The following is a 24755-nucleotide window of genomic DNA, read 5'->3' as shown; positions in this document are numbered from 1 at the left end:
CTAAGCCACGGGGCCGGCCCTGGTTTCAGGTCTTATATTTAAATCTTTAATGCATTTTGAGTTGATTTTTGTGTATGTTCCCAATACCATTTATTGAAGAGACTGCCCTTTCTCCAGTGTGTGTTCTTGGCTCCTTTGTCCTAAATTAATTGACCATACATGCATGGGTTTATTTCTGGGCTCTCTGGTCTCTTCCATTCATGTATCTGTTTTTATGCCAATACCATACTGTTTTGATTACTGTAGCTTTGTAATATAGTTGGAAATCAAGAAGCATGATGCCTCCAGCTTTGTTCTTTCTCAAGATTGCTTTGGCTATTCAAGGTCTTTTGTGGCTCCATAGAAATTTCAGGATTGCTTCTTCTATTTCTGTGAAAAATGCCATTGGAATTTTGCGTTTTATTGCACTGAATTTGTAGATTTCTTTGCATAGCATGAACATTTTAACAATATTAATTCTTCCAATTTATGAATATGGAATATCTTTCCATTTATTTGTGCCTTCTTCAATTTCTTTTATCAATATATTATAGTTTTTAGTGTACATGTCTTTCACATCCTAGGTTAATTTATTCCTAGGCATTTTATTATTTTTGATGCTATTGCAAATGGGACTGTATTCTTTTTTTTTTTTGGTGAGGAAGATCAGCCCTGAGCTAACATCCATGCCAATCCTCCTCTTTTTGCTGAGGAAGACTGGCCCTGGGCTAACATCTGTGCCCATCTTCCTCCACTTTATATGGGATGCCGCCACAGCATAGCGTCACAAGTGGTGCATTGTTGTGCACCAGGGATCTGAACCCAGGCCGATAGCAGCAGAGCGCGCACACTTAACCGCTACGCCATTGGGCTGGCCGCAGGGACTGTATTATTAATTTCTCTTTCTGATAGTTCATTATTAGTGTTTAGAAATGCAAGTAATTTTGGTATTTTGATTTTGTATGCTGCAACTTTACTTAATTTGTCAGAAATTTACTGAATTTCTAACAGTTTTTTGGTGGAGTCTCTAGGGTTTTCTGTATATAACATCATGTCATCTTCAAATAGAGACAGTTTTACTGCTTCCCTTCTGATATGGATGCTGTTTATTTATCTGTCTTTTGTTTTTTTTTTGGAGGAACATCAGCCCTGAGCTAACATCTGATGCCAATCCTCCTCTTTTTTGCTGAGGAAGATTGGTCCTGGGCTAATATCCATGCCCATCTTCCTCTACTTTATATGGGATGCCACAGCAGCATGGCTTGACAAGCGGTGCGTCGGCGCACGCTGGGGATCCGAACCCGCAGACCCTGCACTGCCAAAGCGGAGTGCGCACACTTACCGCTATGCCACTGGACCAGCCCCTATTTATCTTTCTTCCCTAATGGCTCTGGCTAGGACTTTCAGGACTATGTTGAACAAAAGTGGCAAGAGTGGGCATCCTTGTCTTGTTCTGATCTTAGAGAATAAGATTGGAATCTTTCACCACTGAGTATGATGTTAGCTGTGGGCTTGTGGTATATGGCCTTCATTATGTTAAGGTACATTCTCTTATATCCACTTTGTTGAGAGATCTTATCATAAACGGATGTTGAATTCTATTTTTCGTCTTCTGTTGGCGAGTTTAACTCATTTACATTTAAATTAATTACTGACAAGGAGAGAATAACTTCTGTCACTGTGCTATTTGTTTCCTATATGCCCTACAGCTTTTTTGTCCCTTGTTGCATGCCTTACTGTTTTCTACAATACTTAGTTGATTTTTTGTAGTGAAATGTTTAAATTCCTGCTTAACTTCCTTTTGTGCATGTCTGTAGCTACTGTCTTTGTGGTTACCATGGCGATCACATTTAACATCCTCAAGTCTTAACACCATAATTTTAATTTATAACAGCTTCACTTCAATAACACGCAAAAACTGCTCTATCTCTACCCCTTTCGGGTGCTGATGTCACAAAATTACATCTTTGGGGCTGGTCCTGTGGTGTAGTGGTTAAGTGCATGCACTCTGCTGCGGTGGCCCAGGGTTCGCTGGTTCGGATCCTGGGCGCACACCGACACACTGCTTGTCAAGCCATGCTGTGGCAGCATCCCATATAAAGTAGAGGAAGATAGGCACAGATGTTAGCCCAGGGCCAGTCTTGCTCAGCAAAAAGAGGAGGACTGGCGTTGGATGTTAGCTCACGGCTGATCTTCCTCACACACACACAAAAAAATTACATCTTTATACATTATATGCACAAAAACATAAACTAATAATTCTTCTAAATGCATTAGTCCCCTAAATTATTTAGAAAACAAGATTTGGAGTTACAAACCAAAGTTACCGTAACACTAGCATTTACATTAATAACTGCTTTTCTTCCATTAAATGTACTAGTCTCTTAAATCATGTAGAAAACAAAAATTACAGTGACAAACCACTGTTACAATAATACTAGCTTTTATAACTGCCTGTGTATTTATCTTTATTGAGATCTTTATTTCTCCACAGGGCTTCTAAGTACCATCTAGTGTCCTTTCACTTCACTTTGCAGGACTCCCTTGAGCATTTCCTGCAGGGCAGGTCTAGTATTCATGAACTCCCTCAGCTTTTGCTTATCTGGGAATGTCTTGATTTCTTTCTCATTTTTGATGGACAGTTTTGCCAGATACAGGAATCTTGGTTGACAGTTTTTTTCTTTTACCACTTTGAATATATTGGCGCACTGTCTTCTGGCCTCCAGAGTTTCTCATAAGAAATCTGCGGGGGCTGGCCTGGCAGCATAGTGGTAAAATGCGTGTGCTCCACTTCAGCGGACCGGGGTCCGTGGGTTCAGATCCCTGGCACACACCGACACACTGCTTGTCAAGCCATGCTGTGGCGGTGTCTCACATAAAATAGAGAAAGATGGGCACGAATGTTAGCCCAGGGCCAATCTTCCTCAGCAAAAAGAGGACTGGCATTGGATGTTAGCTCAGAGCTAATCTTCCTCACTTAAAAAAAAAAAATCTGCAAATATTCTTATTGAGGATCTCCTCTATGCGATGATTCCCTTGTCTCTTGCTGCTGTCAAGACATGCTCTTTGACTTTGTCTTTTGAAAGTTTGATTATAATGTGTTCTGGTGTGTCTCTGAGCTTATCCTACTTAAAGTTCACTGAGCTTCTTGGATGTTTATATTCATGTCTTGCATCAAATTTGGGAAGTTTTCAACTATTATTTCTTGAAACAGTCTCTCTGCCTCTTTTGCTCTCTCTAATCCTTCTGGGACATCCATGATACCTTTGTTGTTTGGCTTGATGGTGTCCCGGGGGTCCCTTATGGTCTGTTCTCTTTTTTTCAATCTTTTTTCCTTTTGTTCCTCAGGCCTGATAATTTCCATTGTCCTATCTTCAAGTTCACTGATTCTTTATTCTGCCTGCTCAAACCTGCCTTTGAAACCCTCTAGTAAATTTTTTATTTGAGTTATAGTTGTCCCTCGGTATCCATGAGGGATTGGTTCTAGGACCCCCAGTAGACAGCAAAATCTGTGGATGCTCAAGTCTCATATAAAATGGTGTAGTATTTGCACAAAACCTATGCATATCTTCCCATATACTTTAAATCATCTCTAGATTACTTATAATACCTAATACAATCTAAATAGTTGTTACATCATATTGTTTAGGGAATAATGACAAGAACAAAGTCTGTACATGTTCACTACAGATGCAAGCATTGCAGGCCTTTTGATCTGCGGTTGCATCGATCTGCAGATGCGGAACCTGTGGATACGGAGTGTGGGCCAACTGTACTGTACTTTTCAGCTCCAGAATTTATGGTTTCTTTTTAGGCTGTGTCTTTATTGATATTTCCATTTTGTTCACACCTCATTTTCATGACTTTCTCCACATCTTCCTTTAGTTCTTTGAGCATCTTTAGGGCAGTTGTTTTAAAGTCTTTGTCTAATATATCCACTTCAAGTCTTTTCTAGGGACAGATTCTGCTGAATTATTTTCTTCCCTTGAATGGGCCATACTTTCTTGCTTCTTTGTATTCCTTGTGATTTTTCAGTGAACGCTGGACATTTCAAAATAATAATGTGGTCACTCTGGAAAGCAGATTCTCCCCCTTCCTCAAGGTTTGCTGTTTTTTATTGTTTTGTTTTTTATATTGTTGTAAGCTGTCTCTGTGCCTATGATCAGCCTGAGGTGTAAATTTAATGTCTTTTTCTGTCTTTTATGAGCCTTTCCTTGGGTAGGTGCAGTCACTTTCTATTTTTCTGCATATATGCAGTTGTTTTTTTGAATGTCCTAGTTTTTAGCATCTGGCTCCTGAAAAGGGAACAGCGAAAAATGAAAGGGGGGAAAATGGGGGCACTAGCTCTTTAATCTCCTGGAAGTCACTTCAGCTGGAGGGAGAGGGGCTTGCAACAATGGTGGGAGGTGCAACAACAATGGTTGCCCACCTCTTTTTCTGGACCTCTGTGACCAGAAGCAGCAATCAGAGCACAGATGGCCAATATTTTGGGGATGGTCTTTTTTACTCATGCAAGCTTCTGCAAGCTGTGTGCAAGCTGTTCCAGGAACACTTGCACAGCTGCCTGTTATGTGGGTGGGGGATGGGTACCTGCTACTGTGTGCTAAGAGCTCAAAGTGACTGAAACAAACTGCAATTTACCATCTAAGCCTTCCCCTCCAGAAGCTGCAAGCCTTCAAGAGACTCCAGAGTTCCAAAATAGTTGTATCAGATTCTGCCAGTGCAACTGTCTAAGGGGAGAAAGATTCCCAGTACTCCTTACTCCACCTTCTTCTCAGAACTCTCTCCTATTTTATTATCTTTTTTGAATTGTTTTTTAGGTGTAATTTTTTCCTTGTCAATTAGATTCTAATCTATTTCACTTATTTTCATTTTTCATTGTGAACAAATCCAGTGGGCATGTAATAAATATGCTGAATGAACCAATATGAGAAGAACCATGTAACACAGTGCCTAGGACATAGTTTGAAGTAACAAAACATTACGTATTATCATTAATACATTATTATATATATATTATTATATTTTTCTGGGAGTGAGTAGTTAGGATGAAGTGAAAAAATAGCAGGAGCTTACTCTCTGCCAGGAGGATCTGGTATAATAGGGAATTGCCTGACCTGTTTTGCCTAAGCTGACTGATGTTGTGGAAAGATCATTCTCTGTATGCCCTCAGTGCCTTCTGCTCTGTTGGATTCTTGGCTTCACCTTCCCCTGCTTCCTTACCATTTCTGCATTTCACAATTTGGGTCACAGCTGTGGTTGATGAATCGGGCCTCATTTCCCATGCGGTAACTGTCAATCACCATCCCACTATCCAGGTTCAGACAATAGTGGTCACTGTGATTATGATACTGCTCAATCATCCTGTTCCTGAAGAGGAGAGAAATGATTGAAAGCCAATTAATGATTAAGTTGAAAGTAAATTTCAAATCTTCCACTTTCCATTCTAATCTCGTAGCTTTGCCGTTTTACTGGAGTATCATCATTTACCACTGTACCTGAACTCCTGTTCGCTGACGACCTCCCCTAGGTATTCAATGATGAACTGCCCAGCTTTTAGGGGTTCTTTGGTTCTGATTCCCCAACCTTTTTCTTCAGCTCGAAATCGTTCTAGACATTGCACCCACTCATGCCTCTGTATCCTCTGGTTACAGCACTGCTCACCACAGGGGCAAGTGTTGGGGGAACACTCAGCAAAGATCATTCTAGAAAGAAAAGAAATAATTTTATGTCAATTAATATTATATATTCCTCCATGAATCCATTTATTTCATTCTATAAGAATTTTTAAAATGAATACATGAAATTAATTTTTATTTTAACAAAGATTGGTTAACAATAATTTATAACTTCAAAAATTAATAATACTGAAAATTTCCAAGTCAAGTTGCAAACACTGAATGCTTCTTTTTTTCCCTCATTTTTTTTATTGATGTCATAATAGTTTATAACATTGAGAGATTCCAGTGTACATTATTTGTCAGTCACCATATAAACACGCCCCTTCACCCCTTGTGCCCAACTCCCTACTCCCTTCTCCCTGGTAACCACACCAAACTGTTCTCTCCGTCCGTGTGTTAGTTTATATTCCACATATGAGTGAAGTCATACAGTGTTTGTCTTTCTCTGTCTGGCTTATTTCACTTAACGTAATACCCTCCAGGTCCATCCATGTTGTTGCAAATGGGACGATTTTATCTTTTTTTATGGCTGAGTAGTAGTATTAAGGTAAATGTCCACTCAGCATCCTGGGTAAAAACCATCATATTTAGCTCTGTGCTAAGAATAAATGAACTGCAAACCAGAGGAATTAATAATTTGATGATTTTACACTGCACTCTTATTTTTAAGTAGCTCATGGCTGTTCACAGATTTTTTTTAAAAAAAACTGTGGCAAACTACACATAAAATTTACCATCGTAACCATTTTTAAGTGTACAGTTCAGTACATTCACATTGTTGTTGTTTTATAGGAATTTTGTATTTCATTAGTGTAAATGATATTTCCATATTGGAAATAACATTTACAGTCTGTATGACTAGCTGAACCTATAATCTCTAGTGAATTAAGAAGTAAAAAATTCTGAACACAGTATACAAAAGTTGTTATGCATATGTCTTCTCACTGCTTTCTTTTTTTAAATTGCTAAGTCATTTATAGGAGCTATTTAGTTTTGGTGTATGGTTTGGAATCTCAGTAAGGCTACTTAGCATACAGGGGTAGGGGCCGGTCTGGTGGTGCAAGTGGTTAAGTGCATGTGCCCCGCTGTGGCGGCCCGGGGTTCGCTGGTTTGGATCCTGGGCGCGCACCGACGCACTGTTTGTCAAGCCATACTGTGGTGGCGTCCCATATAAAGCAGAGGAAGATGGGCATGGATGTTAGCCCAGGGCCAGTCTTCCTCAGCAAAAAGAGAGGAGGATTGGCAGATGTTAGCTCAGGGCTGATCTTCCTCACAAAAAAAAAAAAAAAGAATACAATGGTAAATCATATCACACTATATTTAAAATCATAACTTACAAATCTTATAAGGAAAGTGTTCAACACTTTACAATTTAAAGTACTTTCAGAGACATTTGATTTATTCTTCAAAAAAAAATTATCCTTATCTAAAGGACAAACAGTACAGAGTGACAAATTACATAAATGAGTAGTGTGCAGAGAAAGTATCCACTGAATTAGTTTTCAGCATAAGACAATGAGCTTAACTTGTGAAAAAGACACTGCCTTACTGTCAAATTCAGCATCTTTATTCTTTCTTTTGCTGACTTCTTTGCCACATAAATACTGTTGAACACTCCTCTTGAAAATGCCCCCCTTTTTGGGCTTTCTTGATCTTTTATGATAATAGATTTCCTCTCTCTCCAATAACAATTCCTGTCTTTTTTTAACAGGAATCCTTTTTACCTCTCTACCTTCCTTGGCACATTCCTTGCTCCTCTTTTTTTGGAAGGCTCATTCATTTTCATGGTTTCAACTGTAAACCCCTGTTCATAATATCCCACCTGTATTTTCACCATACATTGTAACACGCAAAACAAATAAACTTTAGGTGGATAAAAGAAGTAAAATATAAATATTACAGAGTGCCGAGATGAGAGACATTTCAATTTTAAAACATTTCTGCCAGAGAACAATCATTCAGAGGTTACTAAAAATTTGGGTTTCTAGAGTTGAAGGCATTGAAATATATTCCATTTGTTAGTAAAAAAGATAAGCTCTTTAATTATATAAAAAGTAACACATGTTTCTATTCATTCTATCTGGAAAACAAAATTGTAAACTTAACCAAAATCTGAAAATAGATGCTACAAACTAAGATGTGAAGTCTTTGATTTAGCAATATAAATTGCCATTATCTTTAGCCAGATAATACCCTTGAAAAACTGGAGAATTTTTTCCCCTCTAAACATAGATCTAGACTGGAAAGCTCCTTCTCTCACATGGTGAGATTTAAGGTTATATAGTGCTTGGGAAATGTACTAGGTCTAACTAATTAACGAGGCAGCAACAATATTATATTATGATAATTTCATATACAATAAAATATCATATTAAAAAACACAGTAATGTTAGCATCTAAAGAAATGCATATTTAGGGCTGGCCCAGTGGCGTAGCAGTTAAGTTTGCGTGCTCCACTTCAGCGGCCTGGGATTCACAGGTTCAGATCCCAGGTGCAGACTGACACAACGCTTGTCAAGCCACGCTGTGGCAGCGTCCCATATAAAGTAGAGGAAAATGGGCACGGATCTTAGCCCAGGGCCAATCTTCCTCAGCAAAAAGAGGAGGATTGGCATTGGATGTTAGCTCAGGGCTAATCTTCCTCACCAAAAAAAAAAGAAATGCACATTTAAACAACTTTAAGGACATATGATACTCCCAAATATTAAACCAATGAAATACTAAAGCACCAAAAATAAAGTTAGATGTGAATATCTAAAGGAGGTGGAACTATGGTGAAATAAGTGTATTTATATATTGGTGGTGATACCAAAAATTAACTCAATACTGTATGAGAGCTATTAGATAGTATATAGTAAGAATCATATAAATGTTCATATAGTTTTTACAGGTAATTATTCTTCTGAGAATTCATTCTAAAGATTTAAAAAAAAAGGGATCTACACCAAGAGTTCCACAGTAGTGCCATTTTAACAAAAAAAAACATTAGAAATAACTTGAATAACGAACAAGAGGAGAATGGCAAACTATGGCACATCAACCTTATGGAAGACGACAGTACAGCTCCTAAAAATGATGAGCTTGTGGACCATACTGATACAAAAATAACTGACACTTTTATGAGTGAAAAAAATCAGTGCAAAAACACAGACCATCTACTGTGTAAAACTGGATGTATGTACAATGACAAGATGTGAATTTACAGTGATGTGGATAAGGTAGAATTTCCCAACTGGCATGCTGAAGCAAGAGGTACTGAAACATTGATTCCCTCAGCCCACTAGAGACTAGAAACCAGGGACGCAGTTGTCTTTGGCCAGAAAAACTATCTAGAACAGTACTGATGTAAAGTTCATTAGTTCTTCTTTGCTATGAATTTGCTTATGTTACTAAAACCAACAAATTCTATCTCTTCTCTTTTGTCTCTATTAGACATTTCCATTTTCAAATCTCACTGTCATCTTAAACTCAATGGTCCCAAATCAAAATCATAATTTTTATTTCCAAAGCAGTTAGATTCCACACTTTGTATCTCTGACAATAGCATTACCATCTGTCATTAGCATCATTGACTCAGTCATCATGTGTATATCTGCTATATGCTAATGGTTTATCAACCCAGTTGTCCCCCCAAAATATATCAAGCCCTTCTTCTCTCTCATTGCCATCATCATACTTTATTCCCTCATTATGGCTACCATATATTGAGATCTAGGAAGGTGTCTAGAACTGTGCTTAATACTTCATAAACAATGTCTTATATAATCCTCACAAATCTCCCATGAAGATGGTATTAGTATTATTATTTTTTTTTGCTGAGGAAGATTTGCCCTGAGCTAACATCTCTGCCAATCTTCTCCTGTTTTTCAGTATATGGGCTGCCAGTACAGCATAGCCGCTAACAGAGTGGTGTAGGTCCGCGCCCGGGAACCAAATCTGGGCTGCAGAAGTGGAATGTGCTGAACTTCACCACTAGGCCACTGAGGCTGGCCCAAGAAAGTATTATTTTTATTAGAGAGGTTAAATAACTTTCTTCAGGCCTCATAAGTAGTAAAAGGATTTAAACCTGGGTACATAAGACTCTAAATCTCATTCTTTTTCTATTACTCTACTGAGCCCATATTTGTGTCCCTCTAAAATTCAGAGTTGAAGCCCTAGCCCCCAATGTGATGGTATCTGGAGTTAGGGTCTTTGTTATATCAGGCCATGAGAGTGGGGACCTCATGATGGGATTAGTGCCCTTACAAGAGGAGGAAGATATCTCTCTCTCTCCATGAGCATACACTAAGGAAAGGCAATGTAAGCACACAGGGAGAAGGTGGCTGTCTATAATCCAGGAAGTGGGTCCTCACCAGACATTGAATGTGCTGGCATCTTGATCTTGGACATCACAGCCTCCAGAACTGTGAGAAATAAATTTCTGTTGTTTAAGCCACCCAGTTTATGGTATTTTGTTATAGCAGCCCAAGCAGACTAAGATAGCCCATCAATGAGGTTTTATATATCTTTGTGCAACTTCTTGAGGGGAAATCAAAGAGCCTATGTAACTTTTCCCTCCAAATGAAGTGTCTCATATATCCTAAAGCCTATGCTTTTAGAGGAATCAGTTTAGTACAGTACCTATTGAGGCAGTCATCCACACAGCCCTTCCTGGTGTCATCATCTGGTTTCTTACAGTTACAGGTGGTAGCCTCATAACCAGAGAGGGGTTTGACATCAACGTAGACATCTTGAGAGAAGACAGCAAAGAATAGTTTGTGAATATACAGGATAATTTTTGAAATACCAGACTAAGAAGAACATTGATGGTATGGAGGCAGAAAAAAATAGCTCCCAAGTTACTCACTTGAACGGATTTTTTTATATAGTGGAACATCTGGCTTTTTGTATAGCTAGAAGAAAAAAAAAATCTTGATATAGCAGTTAACTTCAAATGTCAGACAGCAGCAAGCAATTACTAAAAATACAGAAAATTACCCATGTGCTCTGCTCATATGGAAATAGTTACAAGACTTTCTGGGTTGGATACATTTGAGGGAAATTCTTGGTGTGAGCACTTTTTACCCCGAAATAAAAGGTGACTTATTAGATCAGGGTAAGAGAGAACTAGATTCAACAGAAGAAACATTAGTTTAAAGAAAATGTATTTTGAATTATACACTTCCTCAGCATGTTGTTGGACAGACAAACGAAAAATCAAACTGCAGATCAAACCTATTCATTTGGATAAATTAAGATTCTATCTGCCCATGAAAAGAAAGGAAAATTTGCATAGGGCTTGTTTAGACGGTCTGGGTAGGTATACGAAATTACACAGATGAGTACCCTGGTTTTTTCAGGGTCAGTATTATAGGAAAACACATTTCACATTTTAATTAAGGCAATTAATTTAGTGAATAAAGGGGAGAGCGCCGGCAGAAAAACAGAGCTCTCACATTGCAATCAAGAATGCATTAAAAAAAAAGAATGTATTAGAAGAGAGGTAGTCAGTCGGCCAGTGTTTTACCACAGAAGATCGCAAAAAAAAAAAAAAAAAGAGCAACTTGGTCTAAGCTTGAGTGTATTAATCTATAAGAATAATCCCACCACCATTTTTCAGTGGGTATAGTCAAAGCACTGTCTCCATTGTCATGACTCTCTGAGACAAATATCTAATATATTGATCCTCTCAAAATTCAAGAGAGGCCACCAGAAAAGAGAATGCAGAGGGGAATGTCCATTGCTTTTGGCTTTCCAAGATTAAACTTTGGTGGACTTTTGGCAAAACTCAGAAACCTATTCACCTCATTTGCATGACTACTTCTGTTTCCCAATGGTTGTTCTCAATATGGGGTCTGGGAGCCATAGCTTAATACAAAAATTACTGGGAGAAACATTTCAATTAGGGAAGCAAGAGAGGAAAAAAACATCACCTTCCTATTTTTAGTTTCCAATATATTTAAAGATGTTTTAAAAGTACAAGAGTGTTAAACATTTTCCCTATTCCATTTCATAGAAGAATCTCTTTTGTATGTGAAAAATAAATTCCAAACTGATGGGAAGGAGCCAACAAAAATAAAGCCTGAAATTTCTTAGTGCTGCTGGCAGTACATCTAAATTCTCCTGAGACTTGTATCAAACAAGATTCCTACAGAACAGAATCTTTGCTACCAAAATAAAAGTTCAGAATAATAATAGAAGGTTGCCTAGGAAAGCAGTATCTTACTGCTATTTTGAAGTATGAGTAAAGGCAAATAGTTCACATTAAATATGGATGCAAATTCATTTTTCTTAGTCTCTAACCTTCACAGGGACACTTTTCTATACTTCCTAAGATGACAGCATAATAAGGAGGCAGAGAAAAAGACTTGCATTCCCTCCCCCTCCCCCCTTACCACTTAAGACTGAAAACTGGTAGGATAGGCTTATTGTACCTGATTATGTTTCCACTGCCAAAGGATGTCATAGGGAAGCTGAAAGTCAATTCTCTTTTGCCTTAGATACTTTCCTGAAACAAAAAAATACTATCAATTTCAACATCTATTCATACAAAGGGTCAAATAGTCACAAGATCTAATATGCACTGACTAGAAAATTAAAGATTTAATTTTTAATTTTATGGATTTTTCCACTACCAGTTTTTAATTTTAGCTACTCTTTTCCACCATGTTCCATGTGGTATATGCTAAAGATAGACTTTATTTTTTTGTGAGGAAGATCAGCCCTGAGCTAACATCCATGCCAATCCTCCTCTTTTTGCTGAGGAAGACTGGCCCTGGGCTAACTTCTGTGCCTATCTTCCTCTACTTTATATGGGACGCCGCCACAGCTTGGCCTGACAAGCAGTGCATCGGTGCACGCCCGGGATCTGAACCTGGGCCGCCAGCAGCAGAGTGCACGCAATTAACCGCTATGCCACAGGGCCAGCCCCTAAAGATATACTTTAATAGTAGCCTACGTAAAACAACTAACATAGCAAATTTACTACCAAAAATACACAGGTCATTAGGAAGCAAACTAAATACTAAGAATTGTTCGATTATTAAAATTATTAACTACAGCATCTGGCATCTGCTCTACTTCATCCTTGTATATAAGCTATGGTTGACTATAAAAAGGGGAAGTATAAGAGCTTTCTAAAATAGAAGTCCCTGAATTTAAATATTTCTAGAGTGTTTACACGCAAATTTATGATCTGTTAACACTTTTTTCCTACCAGTTGAAATACTACTTTTTTAAAGCCAATTTCAAAACCCCTTTTCAACCTTAAAGTGGCCTCTTCAATTTCCATACTCTGTATGACCTTGCTGTTCTTGAGGTGCTATAATGCTCAACTCACTTCTTGCCGGACTTACTTTTCTTCATTATTTAGATATTTGTCCTATCACTGACTCTAGACCAGCAGTTCTCAAAGTGTGCTCTGCTAACCCCAGGGGATCTGAGAGGTCAAAACTATTTTACTAACACTAATAAGATGTTATTTGCCATTTTCATTATGCTGACATTTGTACTGATGGCGTAAAAGCAACGGTAGATAAAACTGCTGGCACCTCAGTATGAATCAAGGCAAGTGGCACAAAACTGTACCAGTAGAAATGAACTATGCCAGCACCATTTAAGAATGTTCTTGATGAAGTAGCAATAATTATATTAAATCTTGACCCACAAGTCAAAGTTTTTAATATTCTGCATGACACAGTGGAAGTATGCAGAAAGCACTTCTGCTGCATACTAAGGTATGATGGTTGTCTCAAGGAAATGCACTTGTGCAAATATCTGAATGGTGAGCTGAACTAGTTGCTTTTTTCACGGAACACCCGTTTTACGTGAAAGAACAACTGACAAGCTATGGTTATTCCGACTTAGGAACTGAAAATGAGGGAAGTGAGCTTGTTACTTGAAGAAACACAACTGAAAATGTGTTTGAGTTTGAAGTGAACAGTGAATTTTGGAAAACTTGTGTCCACTACCATGAGATTCTCAGTTCCCCAATACTTCATGAAATAAGTGGCAATATTAACAAATATGAACTGTTTCAGATACATATAGGGAATGAAAGAGCAATATAATTCAGTGAATCAGCATTTTCTTTTTTTTTTTTTTTAAAGATTTTATTTATTTTATTTTTTCCCCCCAAAGCCCCAGTAGATAGTTGTATGTCATAGCTGCACATCCTTCTAGTTGCTGTATGTGGGACTCGGCCTCAGGATGGAGGGAGAAGTGGTGCCTCGATGCGCACCCGGGATCCGAACCCGGGCCACCAGCATCGCAGCGCGCGCACTTAACCACCAAGCCACAGGGCCGGCCCTGAATCAGCATTTTCTAATGACCAATGCATGAAGTGATAAAATCATACATGAGTAAAAAAATCCACATAAATTGCAAGAGAGACCAGATTTTAACGTAACAATACAAAAAGTTCATTGACTTCATATTCCACATTGCAATTCACCTTTAAGGAACAATTACATTTACATTTTTGCTACAGTATCAAAGAAGAATATCTACAATTATCTGAAATTATTAAAATATTACTCTCTTTTACAACTTTTTACCCATGTGAGGTCAGACTTCGTCATGTGCTTAAACCAAAATAACATGAGAACAAGATCGAATGTAAAAACAGATTAGAAATCCAGCTGTCTTATATTAAGCCAGATAGTAAAGAGATTTGCAAAAATGCAAAACAAAGTCACTTTTCTCATTAAATTTTTTTTGGGAAAGTTATTTTTCATAAAAAAAATGTTATTTATGTTAAAATGTAATGTGTAATGAGTTTATTCGTTTGACAAATCTAATGATACAACAGCATGGATTACAGGTTTACCTAGAGAGAAATAACTTAGAGAGGTAAGGTAATATAACAAGATTCTAGGGTTACAGCTGGTAGAAGACTCTAGTCTTCTACTTCAGTGGAATCAAAGCTGAATGTATAACTATGAACTCTATAATGAAAGAGTGGAAACAACTTAAAGGTTTCTCAATGGGGAAGTAAGCTTTGGTACATTTAAATAATAAGATATTCATCTGTTAAAACAAAATGAGGTATATATTTACTTATATGGAGACACAGTCTCCAAGTTCACAGAATATTATACCATGGGCTCACTCTTTTAAATACATAAAAAAAATACATAGCTATATATGGTGGGATCTGACTGGGAAAGGGCATTTCTGGGGTAATGTTCTCAAGAAGGGCTTGGGTTACACAAGTTGTATGAAAATTTAAAAAAATTCAGCAAATATACATTTAAGATTTGTGCATTTTATTGATGGTAAATTCATCTCAAAAGAAAAATCTATAAACAAATATTGAGCTTTTGGTTCCAATATGTATGCTGAAATGTTTAGGGGGAAGTATACCAAGTTCTACAATTTACTTTGCAGTGCATCCAAAAATAAGATGGATTAACAGATGGATAGATATATGATAATGAGAAAATCTAGGTGATGTGATATTGTGTGTTCACTGTAAAGTTTTTTCAACTTTTTTTTTTTTGTGAGGAAGATCAGCCCTGAGCTAACATCTGATGCCAATCCTCCTCTTTTTTCTGAGGAAGACTGGCCCTGAGCTAACATCCATGCCCATCTTCCTCTACTTTATATGGGGCGCCACTACAGCATGGCTCGACAAGCAGTGCGTCGGTGCGCGCCCGGGATGCGAACAGGTGAACCCTGGGCTGCCACAGCAGAGTGCCAGCACTTAACCGCTTGCGCCACAGGGCCAGCCCCAATTTTTTTTTCAACTTTTTGTATACTAAAAAATTTCATAAGTGTTGGAAAAAAACAGCTATACATACAGGAAAAAGTTTGAAACAGTATATGCTAAGCTATTATATCTCTGGGAAGAGGAGCTTTCCTTTAATTCACGCCCTTCTCTATTAAAAAAAGTTTTTTTTTTTACGAGTATGTACTCACTGTTTCTTAATAACAATAAAAATAAGTATAATTTTTTAAAAAGTCAAAATTGGTCTTCAGAAGGTAGGACAAACCCCTTAATGTAAAGGGTTAACTCCTTTCTTTGCCACTAATACCTTACCTGTTTTCTGAAGAGAAGAGGGTGTAAAAGAGTGAAGACAGTAAGTTCTGAATTTTTTAAAAGAATACTTTTTCTCTTTCTAGGAAAGAAAGCATCCATATCCACTTCAACTAACCTCAAAGACACAGTTTTTCCCACAGCCCAACATCCTGAGTTTCCCTACAATGAGTCTTTATAGTTGTTACAATGCTTTTCCTGGCATCATCACATACTGAGAACTGGGGAAAAAAGGATGGGTCAGCCTTTCCTTTCCTCTAACATTTCTAAAATCAGAGCCAGGTACAGATAGTCATGGGTCGCTTAACAAAGGGGATACATTCTGAGAAAATCCATCATTAGGCAATTTCGTTGTCGTGCAAACACTGTAGAGTGTACTTACATAAACCTAGATGGTATAGACTACTACACACCTAGGCTATATGATATAGCCTATTGCTCCTCGGCTACAAATCTGTACAGCATGTTACTGTACTGAATACTATAGGCAACTGTAACACAATGGTAAGTATTTGTGTATCTAAACATATCCAAACATAGAAAAGATACAGTAAAAATACCATATAAAAGATAAAAAATGGTACACCTGTATAGGGCACTTACCATGAATGGAGCTTGCAGGACTGGAAGTTGCTATGGGTGAGTCAGTGAGTTAGTGATGAGTGAATGTGGAGGCCTAGAACATTACTGTAGACTTCATAAACACTGTACACTTAGGCTACACTAAATTTATAAAAAAATATTTTTCTTTCTTCAACAATAAATTAACCTTATCTTACTGTAACTGTTTTACTTTTTTTTTTTTTTTTTAAAGATTTTATTTATTTTATTTTTTCCCCCCAAAGCCCCAGTAGATAGTTGTATGTCATAGCTGTACATCCCTCCAGTTGCTGCATGTGGGACTCAGTCCCAGGATGGACGGAGAAGTGGTGCCTCGATGCGCACCCGGGATCCGAACCTGGGCCACCAGCACTGCAGCGCGCGCACTTAACCACCAAGCCACAGGGCCGGCCCTGTTTTACTTTATAAACAAATTTTTTAACTTTTTGACTCTTGTAATAACACTTAGCTTAAAATACACATTGTATAGCTGTACAGAAATATTTTTTTCTTTATATCCTTATTCTATAAGCTTTTTTCTACTTTTAAATTTTTTATTTTTTTTTACTTTTTAAACTTTTTTGTTAAAAATTAAGACACAAACACACTCATTAGCCTAGGCCTATACAGGGTCAGGACCATCAATATCACTGTCTTCCATCTCCACATCTTGTCCCACTGGAAGGTCTTCAGGGGCAATAACATGCATGAAGCTGTCATCTGCTATGATAACAATGCCTTCTTCTGGAATACCTCCTGAAAGACATGCCTGAAACTCTTCTTGAGGAGGTGTCATTCTTTTCAGAAATATGTTTATGGTGGTGTGCTTGGTTTCTTTTTTTTATCATAGATTTGCCTGTAAGCAGACAATGCACCATGAACATTCCATTCTATTGATGAAAACCTTTTGGTACTGGGGTCCATGTTTTCAAACTTTTTACAGAACTTGTTGATTGAGGTCTGAACAAGCTTCTGCCAAACCCTTAACTCTGAATTTTCTTGGGGGTTTTTCTTCTTTTTCTTCTTCCACAGTTTCCCTTTCTCTTGCCTCTTCTTCAGCTTTGTGTTCCTATTCCAGCTCCAAGAACTCCTCATTAGTCAATTCCTGAAGAACGACCTCTAGGAGCTCCTCAATGTCATCCTCATCCACAACCAGGTTAAAGCTGTCTGCCATCTCAACCACAGCCTTGTTGATTTCTGCAACCTCCTCATCTTTGGCAAATCCTTTGAAGTTATGGATGAACCTCTTGAGTGTCTTCTTCCAGATGCCATTCACATACTCCTTGGTGACATTACCCCAAGCCCAAGGAAGGTTCTTGATACAGTCATAGATGTTGTAATACCAGAATTGCACCGGTGTCTTCTCAGTGTCTTCCTCAGTTGCAGCAATAGCCTGGGCAAAGGTCCTCCTCAAGCAGTAGGCCTTAAAAGCTGCTGTAACTCCTTGATCCATTGTTTGGATTAAAGAGGTGGTGTTTGGAGGGAGAAACACCACTTTAACATTGGGATGAAGATCACCAATAAAAGGAGGATGTCTGGAAGCATTATCAACAATAAGCAAAATCTTGAGAGGTATGTTATTCTCCAAACAGTACTTCTCCATTTCACTGGCAAAGCAATTCAGGAGGCATCCTGGAAGAGTAGCTGGGTCATTCATGACTTCTTACTGCTCCTGTAGTACACTGGCAATGTGTGCTTACTGATATGCTTGAAGGCCCTGGGGTTCTCACTGTGCCAGATCACAAAGGTTTCAATTCGTAGCCTGCAACGTTGCCCCCAAGCAAGACTGTTATTCTGTCCTTAAAAGCCTTGAAACCTGGCATTGATTTGGCCTCCTTATGGATGAAAGTCCTTTTAGACACCTGTTTCCAGAATAGGGAGTTTTCATCCATATTGAATATTTGCTCTGGCAAGTAATTTTCTTCCACAATCAGCTTATCTAGAGTTGCCAAAAATTCTTCAGCTGCCTTCACATCAGCATTCACAGACTCACCACGTGTTTTCACATTATGTAATTAATAATGATTCTTGAATCATTTAAACCACCTACAGGTAGCAGTAAATTAAACATTGTGGTCAGGTCCAGCCATTTCTTTCAACACCACAAACACAGTTTTTGCTTTGGCCGTGATCGTCATGGTGCTGAGAGGGATACGCTTCTGTGTCTGGTCTTCAACCCTGGTCATTAGAAGTTTCTCATGTCTGATATAGGCTCTTTTCAAACTTTTGTTAGTCTTGTTGCCTTCAATGAAGCAGATCCTCTAACAAGGTCTATCACTTTGTTATTGTTCTTCAAGATCATAGCTGTGGTAGAATGGGACACACCTGACTGGCGACCAATAACCACCATTGATTTTCCACCTTCATAGTCCTTAATCACTTTTTTTTTTTTTTTTAAGATTTTATTTATTTATCTTTTCCGCCCAAAGCCCCAGTAGATAGTTGTATGTCACAGCTACACATCCTTCTAGTTGCCATATGTGGGACGCGGCCTCAGCATGGCCAGAGAAGCGGTGCTTCGGTGCACGCCCGGGATCCGAACCCGGGCCGCCAGCAGCGGAGCGTGCGCACTTAACCGCTAAGCCACGGGGCCGGCCCCTTAATCACTTTTAATTGCCTTTCCAGGTCAATCACTTGACACGGCCTCTTACGGGCAACACTAGCAGTAGATTTTGTATGCTCAGGGGCCATGATGAACAAAACAACAGAAGATTAAATTAAGCACAAGAGAAAATGATGCAATCAAGAGGTACAGGAAACATGAGATGTATGAGGCTACTACTGGTGTAATATGGCACACCATTTTATAGTAAACTGTTTTTTTACAAGTAGAAAGAGTACGTTCTAAAATAATAAAAAGCACAGTATAGTAAATACATAAATTAGTAACGTAGTCATTTATTATCATTATCAAGTATCACGTACTTACATAATTTTATGTGCTATACTTTTATATGACCAGCAGGGCAATAGGTTTGTTTACACCAGCATCACCACAAACACGTGAGTAATGCATCACGCTATGACGTTATGACAGCTACAATGTCACTAGGCAATAGGAATGTTTTAGCTCCATTATAATCTTATGGGACCACTGTTGTATACGTGGTTTGTTGTTGACCGAAACGTCTCATTATGTGGCCCATGACTGTACTTCATTTCTAAGAAGTGAGACCCACCCTAAAGAGATTTCCTTGATCAAATTCTGCTGGAGATGATAGCTCAGGGGAACCTAATTAGGAGCTCTTCTTTAGCTCCTTTCCTCATTCTTTAGCTAATCCTCATTTAAGAAATGGGATAGGGGCCGGCCTGGTGGCGCAAGCAGTTAAGTGTACACGCTCCGCTGTGGCGGCCAGGGGTTCACCGGTTTAGATCCCGGGCACGCACCGACGCACTGCTTGTCAGGCCATGCTGTGGTGGCGTCCCATATAAAGTGGAGGAGGATGGGCATGGATGTTAGCCCAGGGCCAGTCTTCCTCAGCAAAAAAAGAGGAGGATTGGCAGATGTTAGCTTAGGGCCAATCTTCCTCACCAAAAAAAAAAAAAAAAAAGAGAGAGAGAGAAATGGGATAAAATCACTTTCTAGCCATCTGAAAATTAGATGAAATCATAGCTTTTGCAGATTTTTCTTACTGTGTGCTAGAGTCTTGAGATCTCAAGGCCTGCCGCTGATCACTATGGAAAGAGCAAAGAAATCTTTTACTTTTCTCTTTGAGAGAAAACTGAATTTATGGGCAACAAAGGCATTTTAAGGAAGAGACTATAGAAGTTCTAAGCCTGTGTTGACTTGAAATCTAAAAGGGGAAAGTTCATGGTGATTTTCTTTTACAAAATCCATCTTCATATGAAGGAGAAATGAACAATAGGACTTGGGAGATGGAACATCTCTACAAAAAGACTCCATAGTTAAACAGGGAGCTAGGCAACTGAGGAAACCAAAGGAGAGGCAGGTACTCAACAAAAAATGAGAAAGATGACAACGGTTTTCTCTCTTCCCTTTTCAAGAAGATATCTTAAAATGTGACAAAAACTTGGCTTTTTTGTTTTTTTGTTTTTTACAAGAATAAAGTAACTGATTTCATAAAAAGCTCAGCTTGTTTATATATAATCTGAGTACAGGATTATAATTATCACTCTATGGACCGCCCAGTGGCGTAGCAGTTAAGTGCACGTGCTCCGCTTCAGCAGCCTGAGGGTTTGCAGGTTCGGATCCCAGGTGTGCACTGACACACCGCTTGCCAAGCCATGCTGTGGCAGCATCCCATATAAAGTAGAGGAAGATGCGCACGGATGTTAGCTCAGGGCCAATCTTCTTCAGCAAAAAGAGGAGGACTGGCATCGGATGTTACCTAGGGCTAATCTTCCTCACAAAAAAAAACAACAAAAAAACAACTGTAATATCACTCTACAAACAGATAAGAATTATTAATTTTCTCTTTGTTATTCTGTGTAAATGGTCCCAATATGCTCCGAAGAAAAGCAGTAGTGGTAGTTCTTTGAGAGAAAGTGGTAATGTTTGAATGAAATGCATGCCATCAAGGGGGTTATAATGATCAAAAACACTAAGATGAAACTGTTCAAATTTCACTAAACAAAACACCAGAAGAATTCAAGTTTTTGGTTTTGTCAGCCTCAGGAAAAACAGGTGAGACCCCAAAAGAAAGGTATACTGTGATTTTTTTCCCCCATTGGAAGAATGTCAGCTCCACAGAGGCAAGGATCTTCACCTATTTTGTTTATTGATGTATCCCAAGCAACTAGAAAATTGCCTGATCAGAGAATAGGTATTGAATAAATATTTTCTGAATGAATAAATGGATGACATATGTATTCCATGGCATAAGCTTTGAGGTACTCCACTAATTATTCTCTTTTAACCCTATTAAGCAATATTATCACCTTTTCTCACTGTTTCTTAAATTCTACTCTGCCTGAGCACAATTTCTTCTTTTTTGTTTGTTTGGTTTACTAATTAATTTTTTCCCCACTTTTACTGAGATAGAATTGACATCTATCACTGTGTAAGTTTAAAACGTACAACCCACATATCTATGGACAGCTAATTTTCAACAAAGGAGCCAAACATACGATGGAGAAAGGAAAGTCTCTTCAACAAACGCTGCTGGGAAAACTGGACAGCCACATGCAAAAAAATGAAAGTAGACCATTATCTTACACCATACACAAAAATTAACTCAAAATGGATTAAAGACTTGAATGTAAGAACTGAAACCATGAAACATAGGAAGAAAACACAGGAAGTAGGGGCCGGCCTAGTGGTGTAGTGGTTTAGTTCGAGTGCTCCACTTTGGCAGCCTGGGGTTCACAGCTTTGGATGCCAGGCGTGGACCGATGCACCGCTTGTCAAGCCATGCTGTGGTGGCGTCCCATATAAAGCAGAGGAAGATGGGGGCCGGCCCGGTGGCTTAGCGGTTAAGTGCGCGTGCTCCGCTACTGGCAGCCCGGGTTCGGATCCCGGGCGCGCACCGACGCACCGCTTCTCCGGCCGTGATGAGGCCTCGTCCCACATACAGCAACTAGAAGGATGTACAACTATCTACTGGGGCTTTGGGGAATAAAAAAGGAGGAGGATTGGCAATAGATGTTAGCTCAGAGCCAGTCTTCCTCAGCAAAAAGAGGAGGATTAGCATAGATGTTAGCTCAGGGCTGATCTTCCTCACAAAAAAAATAAATAAAGTAGAGAAAGACGGGCACGGATGTTAGCCCAGGGCCAATCTTCCTCAGCAAACAGAGGAGGATTGGCATTGGATATTAACTCAGGGCTAATCTTCCTCTCACACACACAGACACAGACACACACACACAAACATAAGAAGTATGCTCCTCAACATTAGTCTTAGCAACGTATTTTCAAGCACCATGTCTGACCGAGCAAGGGAAATAATAGAAAAAATAAACGCATAGGACTACATCAAACTAAAAAGCTTCTGCACAGGAAAAGGAAACCACCAACAAAACGAAAAGACAACCTAACAATTGGGAGAAGACATTTGCAAACTATGTATCTGATAAGGGATTAATCTCCAAAATATATAAAGAACTCGTACATCTCAACAACAAAAAAACTAACAACCCAATTAAAAAATGGGCAAAAGACCTGAACAGACATTTCTCCAAAGATATACAGATGGCCAACAGGCACATGAAAAAATGTTCAACATCATTAACTATCAGGGAAATGCAAATCAAAACTACAATGAGATGTCACCTCACGCCCGTCAGAATGGCTATAAGTAACAACACAGGAAACAACAAGTGTTGGAGAGGATATGGAGAGAAGGGAACTCTCATACACCGCTGGTGGGAGTGCAAACTGGTGCAGCCACTATGGAAAACAGTTTGGAGATTCCTCAAAAAATTAAGGATAGAATTACCATATGATCCAGCTATTCCACTGCTGGGTATTTATCCAAAGAACATGAAAACACCAATGCGTAGGGCCGGCACCGTGGCTTAGCGGTTGGGTGCGTGCGCTCCGCTGCTGGCAGCCCGGGTTCGGATCCCGGGTGCGCACCGACACACCGCTTCTCTAGCCATGCTGAGGCCGCGTTCCACAAACAGCAACTAAAAGGATGTGCAGCTATGACATACAACTATGTACTGGGGCTTTGGGGGAAAAAAAAAATAAATAAAATCTTTAAAAAAAAAAAAAAAGGGCCGGCCCGGTGGCTTAGCGGTTAAGTGCGTGCGCTCCGCTGCTGGCGGCCCGGGTTCGGATCCCGGGCGCACACCGACGCACCACTTCTCCGGCCATGCTGAGGCCGCGTCCCACATACAGCAACTAGAAGGATGTGCACCTATGACATACAACTATCTCCTGGGGCTTTGGGGGAAAAAATAAATAAATAAAAATAAAAATATTAAAAAAAAAAAAAAAGAAAACACCAATGCGTAAAGATACATGCACCCCTGTGTTCATTGCAGCGTTACTCACAACAGCCAAGACTTGGAATCAACCTAAGTGCCCATCAAGGGACGAATGGACAAAGAAGATGTGGTATATATACACAACAGAATACTACTCAGCCATAATAAACAATGAAATCCAGTCATTTGTGACAACATGGATGGACATTGAGGGTATTATACTAAGCGAAATAAGCCAGAGGGAGAAGGTCAAATACCGTATGATCTCACTCATGAGTAGAAGATAAAAACAACAACAAATAAACACATAGAGACAGAGATTGGGTTGGTGGTTACCAGAGGGGAAGAGGAGAAAGGAGAAGGGCAAAAGGGATGATTAGGCACATATGTGTGGTTATGGATTGTAATTAGCATTTGCGTGGTGAACATGATGTAATCTATGCAGAAATAGAAGTATAATGATGTACACCTGAAATTTATACAATGTTATAAACCAATGTTACTGTAATAAAAGAAAAAAAGATGTACAGCATAATGGTCTGACTTAACATATATTGTGAAATGATTACCACTATAAGCTTAGTTAGCATCCATCATCTCTTATAGACACAATTAAAAAGAGAAAGCAAAAAAAGAAAAAAAATTTCTTTCCTTGTAATAAGAACTCAGGATTTACTCTTAATTCTCATACATAGTGTCACCTACACTCATCATGCTGTAGATTACACCCCTAGTACTTATCTTGTAACTGGAAGTTTGTGCCTCTTGACCACCTTTCTCCTATTCCCCATTCCCGTCGCCTCCAGTAACCACAAATGTGATCCCTTTTTCCATGAGTTTAGTTTTTTGTTTTTGTTTTAGATTCCACATATAAGTGAGATCATACAGTGTCCTTCTCTGTCTGACTTATTTCACTTAGTATAATGCCCTCAAGGTCCATCCATGTTGTCACAAATGGCAGGACTTCCTTGTTTTTTAATGGGTGAATAACATTCCATTGTATACGTATCACAACTTCTTTACCCATGCATCCCTTGATGGAGACTTAGGTTGTTTTCATGTCTTGGCTATCGTAAATAATGCTGCTCTGAACACCGGGGTGCAGATATCTTTTCGAGTTTGTGTTTTCATTTCCTTTGGACATATTTCCAGAAGTAGAATTGCTGGATCCTATGGTAGTTCTATTTTTAATTTTTTGAGGATCCTCCATACTGTTTTCCATAATGGCTGTACCAGCACAATTTCTTAAACACAATCAGATCCTTCCCGTTTTTACATTCTCATGTGTCATTCCTCCCACCTAAAATTGAATCCTTTCCACCAAATTATGCCCTTTGCTTCATTCTAAACCTTACTTAAAAATCTGTAATTTAGCATAGCTATTGTAAACAATCACATTCAACCCTGATTATTAGAGCTGTTCTCTCCACCATGGTAGTTAATGTAATTAAATTTATCAACCTTTTCCTTTGGTGTTCATACATTTTGTGGTCTTCTCTATCCATGTGATAAAGATATTCTCCTATTTATCACACGTGATAAGGAATAAATATCCACAATATATAAAGCACTGCTAAAGCTCAAGAACAAAA

At 38.8% G+C, this 24755-nt stretch overlaps 1 protein-coding gene across 4 annotated transcripts in view; it reads right to left on the bottom strand.

Moving 5' to 3' along the window:
- The window catches only part of ASH1L (ASH1 like histone lysine methyltransferase), a 228872-nt gene that overhangs the window by 30188 nt on the left and 173929 nt on the right, over window positions 1–24755 (bottom strand). For all 4 annotated transcript variants that reach the window (XM_087441962.1, XM_087441966.1, XM_087441959.1 and 1 more), the window contains 5 exons: window positions 12074–12147; window positions 10507–10552; window positions 10281–10389; window positions 5478–5684; window positions 5203–5349 (listed from right to left, as the gene is read on the bottom strand). In XM_087441962.1, the coding sequence (XP_087298088.1) occupies window positions 5203–5349; window positions 5478–5684; window positions 10281–10389; window positions 10507–10552; window positions 12074–12147 (583 nt within the window). The remainder of the gene's footprint in view (window positions 1–5202; window positions 5350–5477; window positions 5685–10280; window positions 10390–10506; window positions 10553–12073; window positions 12148–24755) is intronic.

Source organism: Ceratotherium simum, chromosome 2 (genome assembly GCF_057802395.1).
Source record: "Ceratotherium simum simum isolate JZ-2026a chromosome 2, ASM5780239v1, whole genome shotgun sequence".
Lineage (NCBI taxonomy): Eukaryota > Metazoa > Chordata > Mammalia > Perissodactyla > Rhinocerotidae > Ceratotherium > Ceratotherium simum.
This window is presented reverse-complemented; position numbering and strand designations above follow the sequence as displayed.